Below are 12456 nucleotides of genomic sequence, written 5' to 3'. Positions count from 1 at the left end.
ACTGCTGAAGGCATTGGTATGGTTTCCACGACCTCTCACCCTCCTCCCACCCAGATATTCAGAGGGCTATAAAAAAGAGAACTGTCCAGACTCTGCTGAGAAATGGATGGTTGTGTCTGGAGTCGGCTAAATAATTCAGAGCGGATTGAAATGCCCTATTGCGTAATGGAATCTTTCTGCATAGCCGTGCAGCAGTTTCCATATCCCTATGATCCTATTTTCAAGTCAATACAATTAAGTGTCAGAATATGCAATAGCTGAAATTAATCCGGAATCAGAATGCAAGTGATCTTTAGCACATGCACTGCAAGAAACCATCAAAATCATTAGATATTATCCAGGATGACCATAAAATGATTCATTGGGATGCTGCGGGCTCTGGCTTGACATCTTTCCATTGATATGACATGTATAACAAGTGTTTAATGAGAAAAAGGACTCAACATACCTAGCCCTCAATTTTTGCATAATCTATTCATCATGTGTTACAGATGCAGGCATGAAAAAATGACCCTTAAACTTCTCTTTTCCACTATTTTAATGAATGTACTGCATATGTAGATTACTAATAATGGGGTGAGGCTGTAAATTCCGCTCTGCAGCTGATTCACTGCATGTTTTGAAGCTGCATCAGGCCAATGCTGAGTTGCAACAGATGTAAGCCAAGACCCCCAAATAAAAAAAATTAAGGGTATGAACCAGGAAAGAAACTGAAATGTGAGGCTGTTAACACCGGACAACAGGGAAACATCTACAACAGCAGGGAACCAGGACTGTGCTGGAGAGAAAGGAGTCAGAATCCTCAAACTGCTAATGGTAATTACATTAATAAATCTCTTCTCTCTCCCTGCCCTTCCCCTCTCCCCCCCACCCCCAATCATATTTACATGCAAATGAACCAGTAAAACTGCTTTCTGAGCTGCTGCTTTTAAAAGGAGCTCAGCTTTTTGTATGCCGGGGTCTCCAAAAGGAACAGAAGTGTGTGTAAAAGGGGGGATGTAGTGCCAACAAGTATAAATACTCGATCCCATTTCACCACATTGTATCACGTCTAGGGTCTATGCAGAGCTCACAGCATGCTGAATGTTATAAATCCACTGAGGTGTCTGCATAAAGATTAGTTTGCATACAGACATGTCGTTTATAAAATACAGAGCCTGTCAGATATTCTTCAGCTCACAGAAAACCAATGAAGGTGGAAAGAATGTGCAAATGAGGCAGTACAATGGATGGGTAGATCAAGACATCTCAGGAAAAAAATGATCTGATCCTCATACTGACACGGGACATTCCAAAGCCCTATCATTGTCAACATGCTTTTCTACGAGCCACACTCACACAAACTTGGCAATGCTGTCTTGGGCAACCACCCCGACCACCCTGCAGTGGAAGCTGGGAAAGCTCCGGAGCTGTGAGGGCAGAAGAAAAGAAGTGGAGCTGCCGCCCACCTCAGCTGGCTGAGACATCAAAGCAGCTTGGGAAGATCTTGGTTGCTAAGTATGATCTGGAGCTGCATTGTCCTCTTTCATGTTTGTAGGAGGATCCCTCATAACAAAACAAATGTTAAGTTGTCAGAAAGATCAAGCTGCTGCTTTCTTCTATAAATTTGTCTTGCAATAAACCTGTGTGATGACCCCATTGGCATCAGGCCCTCCATCTCCTGGTACAGGCACACTGGGTTACTGTGAGAGCACAGTGGAATCCCCAGAGTGATCTGAATCCCCAGGAGGCTGCAGGGTGCTCCCCAGCAAACTGAAGGTCTGGCCATGCACTGTCACAGATGGTGGCAAGACACCTCCCTCAGCTTGTGCTAAACAGAGCCCACGGGCAGGCAAGCAAGTGAGGAGCAGCCATGAGACTCAGATGCCACCTCAAGCCTATCAGCTCTCTCTCCCACCCTGTCATTACCTTGTCTCTTCTCACTCTCACAAACCCCTACAGCTTCCAAACCTCAAACCCCTGTGGTTTGATAAGATGGAAGAACCCATCTTCCACTGCTCTGACACCAGGGGAAATGTGGTCTGTCATTCCTTAGAACAACTCTTTCACCTACACATGGTCTGGGAGGGAAAGGTGAACATTTTCTAAGGCAGGACTAAATGAAGATCAATTTACTCCTCTTGCATATGAAGAAGAAAAATGCTGATTTGAGGGCGATACTGCCTGCGAAAAAGCCAGAAGCCAACAACAGTAGACCTCTCATTCTCCCTTCTGCCTGTGCATTTCTGTGCATTGTTTCAGGTAACTGGGAGTACGATATTTATCAGGAGATGGCAAAGGGTGATGCTATGGCTGGGGTGGATGTAAGGTCCTGTTAAAGGACAGGTACCATATTTCTACACTCCAGGCACATGCTAAGCCAAACCTGTCTCAGACCGGACAGCTGTACCTCACATGATGGTACCAAAACAGTCCCCTGGGCCACGCTGCGAATACATGAGGTACCAACGACGCTTCAGGACAGTGAGAACAGAAGCAGCAGCCAGTAAAAACCATGTTCAGGTTGTAAATCTTGCCTTATTTGCACCAAGTATCACAAGATACAACCTAACTGTGGGTAGTTGTTATTGCTCAGTCACCAGGCTCTACACTAACATATTTTTCACAATTCCCACACCGCAGGATGCTCCGAAGAGATGGCAGCAGCAGTGTAGTCAGTTTCTAACAACCATATCATACTGTCTTGGGTATATGGTTCAATTTTTTTTCCTGCCTACTGACACTAGTGGAGAACATCTTTGGTGCCAATTCTAGTGGGATACTTCAAGAAAAAAGATTGCTACAGATAGATGCCTCAACTCCCAGCACATCTCCCAGCAAATCCTGGACCAATAAAGACTTGCAGCCCTGAACCAAAGGTAAGATGTCCCATTTCAGAAAGTAGTATTGGGAAAGCTGTGAGGAAGGACACTTGGTTCTTCCTGAACTTTTCACACACATGGTTTTCAAGCTGCTCCCCTACCTCTGCACCTCCTCAAGGATCTAGCATAAACTTACAAGAAACTAGCAGATTTCCCTATTATTTTCCCATTTCTCTATTATATGGGTCTGCAGTAGAGAAGTCTAAAATCCCATGTTCCTCACCGTTTCCTGACCACCCAGTGCTCAGTTTAACTTTTCCTGCAAAAGCTTCACTGTATTTAACACCATTGCAGTGTTACCAGGAAAACAAGTTGTTTAGATATGAAGTGAGCTCAGTGAATTTCTGCTGTTGGCAAAGATTGGTGAAAGACAAGGAGCCCAACTCAAATTCTGAAATAATTTTGAGGGTCTGAGGCTAGTAGTGAAAATCAAAAGTCAAAAATCAAAATCAAATCAAACCTACTTTTTTTTTTTTTTTTTTTTTTTTTTAACCTGAAAACTCAACAATGTTGATCTGGAGTGAATTTACTATTCTTCTAGACATGTTGACTCACTGTGGTTCAATATCCTTGTGGCTGCTTGCCCCATGTTTTTTGTGCCTGGAAAAATTTCTATACCAGTTTGTGTGACTGAGCAAAGCCCTGGCAGGACTGTGAGTATGGTCTTTTTGGGGTAGGCTCAACCTGGTACATCTGATATTAACAGGAATCTCAGCCAGAGAATACGTTGAAAAAGGTGTTTTGTTTTGTTTTGTTTGTTTGTTTGTTTTTTTAATTAGGTTAGTGCACAGAGGAATATTCCATCTACAGAGCTCCTGCTTGTTTCATTGGAGCACTGAACTCTCATAGCAACTCCCACAGCAAACAGAGCACTAGTAACTATGTCTATCGTAGCAACTACAAGTAGATGGGAACAAGTGTCTGGTGCCTAGCTAGTGAACACTCATTTAGAGGTGCCAGTTTCTCCCAGGTGTGTCTAATAAAACATCCAACTTCTAGCTACCTAAAGTTTGATGAAATTAACCCAGCTGTGTGTCTCACCATGGAGACCTTCTATGGATTTTGGATTTATTTCTAGATCATCGTGACAGACTGACACTGAAGGCCTTTACTGTGGTTTGAAGAACTCGCTATGTAGTGACTATATAGACTTAAATGCCAGACAGTGATGCATCGCCCAGTGGAATGTCATATAAGAACCATAAATCACAATCTTGCAAGAGCCTGCGGATGTCAGACATGTGAATATGCTGATTTGGTATCCATGGTAGTTTGGCATGTCTCACATCTTTGTCTTCCGCCCAAAATAGACTAGCCTTTAAATATTACTCAGCACTTGGAGTCCTGCCATGGCAGAAGACAGTTGAGAAAACACCAAAAATGTGTCTCCCAGTGCAAAGAAATATTGAGATAAACTTCATTGGCTTTGTTCAATCTAAAAGCAGAAAGCCATTCCATAGTGGTGTAATGACAACATAGGATGAGGTTATTTGGCTAATAGTAGCTGAGGTGGAGACTTTAATTCATGCATTGGAACTGAAATAAGATGAAATCTGAGCATGAAGTAGTTCAGCTAAAGCTCAGGAGTGTATCCCTTGCTGGAGCACTCATCTTTCCTGTCTACATGTACACCTGCACTGCCAGCTCAAACAGAACACAGGGAATCTATCATGTAATATTTCCTGAAATAATCAAATGATATAGGGTACAAACATAATGACAGAGACCCTAAGTCACTTGCTAAAGCCAAAGGCCCTACGTTCACAGAACAAATAGGCAATCAAATCAGATTGCAAACACAGACAAATCTACACAAGCAAACAAGGCAGTTTGCCTGCAGAATGTGTGCACATTAATTACTTGCACCAATCATGCATGGACATGTGAATTTACCATTATGAAGTTAAAAGTTAACACTAAGCATTGTTCAAACAAAACATGAATTTGCAGGTAACTTAGAAGTACATTCAAAGGGCAATACATTATTTTAGGTCCATTAGCAGCCCAACTATTTGAATTTCTTCAACTAAAAGCCTTATATACACTTTTATCAGATAGGGTGGAAAACAGCACCCTATCTGATGGCTGTTCAGAGAGGTGGCACACAAACAATCTGGACTCCTGTTGCCCGTTCTCCCATCTTCCCAAGGATAGGAAATGTGCTCTGTGGTTTTTCCAGCAAAGCCAGTGGGAAAGGTGTGAAACCCACTGGCCCATCTAAGGAAGAACAACCCCCCCAAGCCTTTTCAGTTAAAGAAGGAAAGCAGGTTTTATTTTTATCTGAGAAGGTACTGGAAAAAAGTATGTTGTACAGAAAACTGCTTGAAGATAACTCAAACGTCTGAGACAAGGAGGTGGATTGCAAGGCTCTGCCCAAGGTTACCCATGATCTTGATGAAGGCCATCAGGACACTCTGTAGACTGTGCCTCTCCTGGGTACACTTTCTACCTCATCCTAAATACAGCCAGGCCTAATGTGTTAGGACATGACTGTAAAACTTCTTTTTGGTGGGGAGGAGAAAGGGAAATTTCGTGTGACACGCCATCCATGAGTCTTTCCTTGAACCACTTTAGTTCCCCGCCCACCTGAAGGTTGTTGGTGGTTTTCTCTGCTTTCCTTCCACCGGTGCAGTGCCAGGCTGGAATTGCCAGGTATTGTATTACAAGTCCCACGGGTGCTGCCTCAGCCTCAGTAAACTTTATTTAAGCACACACAGACATACACAGACAATATACATATATTTGTTTCTTCTCTGACAGTTCTACAGGACCAACACTGCTTTGGATGACACTCGTGGTAATTTTGAAAAAGTGCAGGAAATGTAAGAAAATAAAGGTCGTTTAATAACTCGTGAGTCATGGTCATCCACGGAAACAACACAGGTGCATTCAACCAGGCACATGGACACATCTCCACATACAGTACATTGTGTCTATATAGGTATCTCCACATACATTGTGTCTATAGAAATGTACAACAGTCTCAGAAGTCATCAGGACACAAAACCAGATGCATACTGGCATGGCACATGCTTGCAATCCCAGTGTCGCAACCCACTGCCAGTGCACCACTGTGACTCAGTCAGGGTGCGGGTGTGAACAGAAAGATGCTCCCAACATAGTCTCACTGTACACTATAAAAACTCACCAAACAGGCAACAACGTCATAAATGAACATTCATCTGGGGTTCTGGTGACCAGCTACTTCGAGTCAAATATCACAGCTTTTGTGTCACCACAACTCCTGGGATATACGGTTACTTATCTAATATAGCTACAACTGTCTCTCAACATATATCATATATACAGTACATATACACAGAACATACACAGAGCAGTATATGTATATTTTTGTGTTTTCATGTTTGTACATTATATCACAGATTATATGAACACATAAAATATATGTTTTGGACCTAAAAAAAAATAACTTTATAAAATATTCATAATACCCCATCCCAAAAAAAGCCCAGAAATTAAAAGAAATCCAGAAACACACTCTTGAACTGTTACTGCCTGCCCGTGGACGGCATTACACTCCTTCCCTTCCCCTTTAAAAGTACAGCAGCACAATGGTGGTTTGTATCCATGCACCCAAGAAAACACAAAGCAGTATAAATTGTTGAACTGCAAAGTCAGAGTGGAGTCTGCAGTCTGGCTGTCTGACTCTACACTCTCCCACCGTCTCCCTTGCTAGAATTTAAAAGGTTCTGCCAGGAGCACAGTATTTTACCTGCAGCAATATTTGCTAGACTAAATCTACCGAGTGCAGTCCAATACTGTTATCTCATAGCACTTAGAACCCAGCTTCTGAGTTATAGCTTTTTATTTATTTATTTATTTAAAAGAATCTTTTTTATTTAGCAAAAAATTGTTTCCACTGTACCCTTCGTGTGTCCTCGTCCTAATGTGACAAACCCGGAGGAGATGAAATTATGGAGATCTGGCCCTCCACTTCGATAAATATCCTTTCCATAGTGACCTGCCAAGGGAAAAAACAAAAACAAAAACAAAGCAAAACAAACAACTTTATTCAAGTTTTATATATATACAAATATATTCTGTGTAGCCCTGCTGTCACCCTTTATAAGAGTACCAAGGCCTGACCACATGGTTGCTTTATTAATGGTAAGCAGAGGCTACAGAAGTACATAACAGCTGCAGTAGCAAACCCTAATTCCCATATGGACAAAGACTTATGAAGAATAAGACGAGTATTTTGGTGCTGCCAAGTCATGAACAGATTCTGACAGGGGAACCAAATAACCAATATTAAACCAAACACCCCAAATTCCAGGGAATTTGACCATCTGTGCTTTGTATTCGGGTTTGCTAGTATCAGCATTCCCAAGGAACTGGACTCACTCAGGCCTTCAAGAGTGAGAAGCTAAAAGACATCAGATGAGATGCGGCTTTGACTAATCCTGATTCCAGCCAGGCCCTTGACAGCATTTGTTCACTGCTGCTGGAGTTTTTCTCAGCACAAAAGTGAAGTTGCAAGTATCTCTTTTGTCCAGGCTGGACCAAAGTGCCCATTAACAGTATGACAGCAGACTTTGTCTTTTAGCTTTGATTTATTTTCTCTGGTCCTTGAACAACATCCACTGATAATTTCTCAAGTGCGATAGTCTTCTGCAGAACACTTCCTAGGAGCTCTCTCAGTCCATCACAACAGAGTACTATCAACTGTTCAGGAGACATCCAGCTTTTTAATGTTCTGATATATTAATAAGGAAAAAGGCCTTCTGCTTCCCTGTTACCATGCAAAGCTCTGAAATGAGGACATAGATAATTTTCCAGATACTCTTTATCATCTCCTCCCTTTTTCATGTTGTTAATTTTGCTATTCCTTTTATTTTAGAAAGAGGCAAAGATAAGATAGGTGCCAGGGGCAGGAAGCAAAGCAGCCGCAGGGGCTGGGAATGCAGCTCCCTCCCTAACAAGCCTCCATCTTCTGTGTGCCTTTCTGCACGAGCTGGCGATGCATCACTGTTCCTCCAAGCCACGGTGGCTGGGAGCAGGGCAGATGGTCCAGCACACGGCACCCGAGCAGGAGAGCTGAGTCAGGAGGCAGTGGGGAGGGCAAAATGGGCATCATGGAACCAGGTGGAAATGCAGCCCAGGGCCATGTTCTGGCTGGCTCATGTTGCCTCTGACAGATGCTACAGCCCTTTACTATTTTTCAAACACAGACTGAATGCCGTGTGTTCTCACACATTTTCAGGCTTTCTGGGAACATTGTGAAAACTAAAATGCACAGAGACTTTGAAACCTCAATACTCTGCAAAGTCTTCTTTCCCTTTTTGCCAGCGATTCCCATCACAGTGCCTTGGCAACTCCTGCTGACTTTACAGACCACTACCCCTGTCAGCAGAGTCCCCCTTGCATACGGGTGGGCTCAAGGTGAGCACCTTCTCAGGGTCTAAACTGTGCCACCAGCCTGCCCTGCAATAGACTGGGCAGGCTGCAAACCCTGCTCCTAACCTGGGGAGGACACCAGCAACCCTCTGGCCAGGAGAGGCCAGCACAGCCTTTGTGATCACAGGAACACGTTGGAGATCCTCGGACCACGTTGGAGATCCTTCTGAAAAAATGTTTGTTCCTATCTAATAGAAAAAGCATCCCACTCCCTTTCCTCACATGGTTTTGCTGGTCAAGGTCAGTCAAGTGCTCCCAAACTTCTCAAAACACACACGAAGTGTGTCTACAGGGTTGGGAGAGTTACCAGAGAGACAGTTTTCTTGTATTTATAGCAATGCAAGATGGTAGCAAAAGCCTTCAAATGTGCAGGCATCCATCCATAAATTGGCTGAGAAATGTTTCTAGGAAAAAAATAAGGGTTTTCTGCTTTCACAGGAGAGAATTTGGTCTGGTCTCTTGTTCTCGTCTTCCTACCCAGCTCCTGCAAACCCTGCCTGCTGTGTTCCTGGAAGAGGATGGCAGACATTTGCCTCTGACTCCCTGGAAGCTATTCTTGCTTTATGCAAGATTTGTTCTTGCCCTGAGAAGCCTGCAGAGGTGGTTTGTGGTTGCAGTGCCCAATTCTTTTTTTTTTTTCTTTTTTCTTTTTTCTTTTTTCTTTTTTCTTTTTTCTTTTTTTTTTTTTTTCTCTCTTTTCTAAAATGTGCTGCCTTTTTTCTTTCTAGTAAGCCAATTTTTGCTCTTATTCCATCAAATTGTATGCTCTCAGGGCCAGCTACTCAAGTGATTGTCACTTTATCAGTGTCATAACTTTGCAGTTTTTAACAAGGATAAAAGAAACATATAAACGTGTTCTGTTACCTCTAGCTGAAACCAGGGCTCTCTTTTTATATCCCTTTGGAGGATCTGTTTAAGTCAGAGATCAAGAAGGCAAAGTATATTAAAAAAAAAGCAAACATTTACTGGCAGATTTAAGATCATTCATAAGCCTTTTGCTCTCTGAACCTTGCTCTGCCTCTTCTTACGCTACATAATAGTTAAATTAAAAGATTCCTGTGATAACAACCTATTAGCATTTGAACAGGAGTCATGTTTTCCCATGAGAAATTCAAACCTGTAGACTTCAAGTAGCACAAGTTTTTCCTTTTTACGGGTACATTATAGCATGCTACGTTTGTTTTACATGGTTCTTTATTCCTGCTCGTTTGTGATCATTTCTCCTGCCCTCACCGTATAGAAGTGCTGGTACCAAGTTTTTACGTTCAGGAGTACTGTGGGGGCTGCTGGTGCGTCGTACTCAGGACCTGTTATTCAAGTGGACTTTTTCATCACCTCTTGACATTGAACCTGAATGCTCCTCCATACCTTACCATCTCTGTATGTGTCCAGGAGCCACAGCAGAGCTGAAAGACCTCAAGCAAAGGACTCAGGGCTGCAGGACAGGGTAGGTGCTGACAGGGCTACGCTCAACCAGAGAACATCCGTTTCATTCTTTGTTGGGGATGTCTTCCTCCTTCCTCCTTTAGTTGTGTTTGTGTGCTCACCTAGGGGCTGGGCATCTTTCCATGGTCACTGGGAGGGTCTGCGCCTTCCAAATGTGGTTACAGCCATGAGCTGAGCTGAACTGCTGATAGAGATGACTGTCCCATGGGCTAAAAGGGAGCTTAACCAAGGTGCTCATTTTTAGTAGGCTGAAGGTGGGTCTTTGCCTTATAGTGAGAGCTAAAAATGCTCTGATTCCTGGCAAAACAAGTGTAAATGGGTCTATTTTTAATTAATTTCAGACATCTGAGATATTTTTATTGCTAACCAACACCCATCCAAGAAAACCCTGCCATTCCAGACAGAAAGGACCTCTCTGAAACCCAGCAAGCCCATCCTGGAGCTGAAGGTTGTCAGCCATGGGCTGCTCAGCAGGGCCAGGTGGAGGCATGGAGCTGCTGTGGGACCCTGGGTGTGCGGGCACATGGAGAACCCTGGGCTAGATCTGCTGTGGAAATGGGGTGGGGACAGTTTGGTGGCTCTCTTGTACCTGCTGTCCACAGGCAGTGTTCGCGTTGCTCTCCTTCCTCCCTGACGTGAAAGCACATCACAGCAAAGCTGCCTTTTGATGGTGCATTTCCCTGGGACAAGCCTGCAGCTACCGGGAGCTGAAACCCACCACCTGAGAACTAAGAGAAGTCAGAGCAGTCAGGCAGAGACAGAGCAGCAGATCAGTGTCATGAGTGAGGTGGGGCAGCTCAGACCTGCACATTCATGCCCTCAGGCTCCCAGCACACCTTCCCTCTTTTACAGCTCCTGCTTTCGGTGGAATTAGCTTCTGTCTGCCGGTTTTCCACACCCACGTGTCCTACCCAGCTAGCTGGTGTTATCTCTCTCCAGGGCTTGCTGGTAGCCACCGAGGGTCACATCTAGCATCACCATCACCCGACCAGCCCTGAGCCGGCCGGCTGGGCAGCTGCATCCCCTCCCTGTGCCTCTGCCCCACATTCACAAGGGGAGCTCCCCGGCCTGCAAAGCACCAGCTGATCACTGAACAGGGAGACCTGAGCAGGAGCCAGATTTGATCACGACAGAGCCTCACAGCATGCCCTACTTCCAAAGCGACACAACCACCCACCTACCTGATCTCACAGGATGGAGCATGCTATCTTCCAATACATTATTTCTGGGGAGATTTTGCATCCATAAGATCTATTTCTTAGGACTAGGATGAAATATAAATGCTGCTTCAGAGCACTGTGTCTGACTGCCTGGAAGAGGCTTTTCTTGCTCTCTTGCCCCCTGGTCTCACTCACTCTCATATCCGTGCACTCTACTGCATGTAAACTCTCAGACGCACATGGGCTTGCAGGCTTTTTCATTAAAAGAAATGACCTGGAGTCCAGCAAGGCAGTGTGTTACTAAAGCAAATGAGGACTTACACAACTTAAAATTTCCAAAAGAATTTGAAACAAGGAGAAACATGATTTTTTTTTCCTCTCTTTTGGTTATAACATACATCAGAGACAGAGAGTGGGTGAGCGTTGTGCCTGCCATGCAACAAAGACATATTCTTTAGGGCATACAGCTCAAAGAGGGAACATTTCATTGCAACTGCATCCTGCATAACACACATATGGAACAAACTCAGTCACAAACAGCAATTACAAGCCTGGCTCCAATTTAACAGAATTATTAGAGCTGAACTAAAATGCTGTTATCCACCTTTCAGAAATGGTATTATTGAGCATGGATTACATCACCCAGAGAAAGGCAGACAGGGGCTGTCGTGGACAGCCTTTCAGATGATACACACTGGGATTCTGACCTCATCCCTGCCCCAAGGTTTCCTTGGAATTAAACTACATCCAGAGAAAAGTCCCAGCACCTCAGCACCTCAGCAGAAACTTTATCATTAGATAGATCTCCCATCCCCCAGCCAGCCACCCCACATTAATTGTCCAGCATGATATGGAATACCCCTTTGGCCAGTTGGGGTCAGCTGTCCTGCTTCTGTCCCCTCCCAGCTCCTGCTGCACCTCCAGCCTCCTCGCTGGCAGGGCACTGTGTGAGAAGCTGAAAAGTCCTTGACACAGTGTAAGCACTGCTCTGCAACAATTAAAACAAGTAGGAGACATTTCTTTTCAGAATGAGCAGTCAGGCATTGGAATGGGTTGGCCAGGGAAGTGGTGGCATCACTGTCCCTGGGGGTGTTAAGGGGAGGTTGGACATGGTGCTTAGGGACATGGTTTAGAGGGTGACACTGGGGGGGGGGAGGGGTTGGACCAGATGATCCTGAAGGTCTTTTTCAGCCTTAATGATTCTGTGTTACACTGATGAGAGGCTAGAGCCTGAGCTGGAAAACGTGATGTGGAATGTGTGGAACAAGGTAGAAAAGGCTGCAATTTACTAGGTCCTGCATTTTTGCCACCTAACCTTACCACGTAAGTGGCCTAGAAGAAAGCTGGAGAGGAACTCTACCAGGGAGTGTAGGCATGGAACCAGGAATAATGGCTTTGAAAAAATGGAGGGGAAATTTGGCTTAGATGTGACGTGAGGAAGAAGTTCTTCACTTGGAGCACAAAGCACACATGGGAATTAGGGCTGAAGACGCACCTTGCTTCTGTTCTTTTCCATAAAGAATAGAATGAAATTACCTAAAAACCAGTGTTAATAAACCCAGGGCACAGGA

General features: G+C 44.2%; 1 protein-coding gene across 1 annotated transcript in view; it reads right to left on the bottom strand.

The window, feature by feature from the left end:
* Positions 1-12456, bottom strand: part of SHISA6 (shisa family member 6) — a gene marked incomplete at both ends in the record, with an annotated part of 256272 nt that overhangs the window by 190862 nt on the left and 52954 nt on the right. Inside the window, one exon of the mRNA XM_084298419.1 lies at positions 6748-6843. Within this exon, the coding sequence (XP_084154545.1) occupies positions 6748-6843 (96 nt within the window). The remainder of the gene's footprint in view (positions 1-6747; positions 6844-12456) is intronic.

Source organism: Netta rufina (assembly GCF_964035555.1).
Source record: "Netta rufina genome assembly, chromosome: 19".
Lineage (NCBI taxonomy): Eukaryota > Metazoa > Chordata > Aves > Anseriformes > Anatidae > Netta > Netta rufina.
Note: the sequence above shows the minus strand (reverse complement) of the source record. Positions and strands in the feature narration are given on the sequence as shown.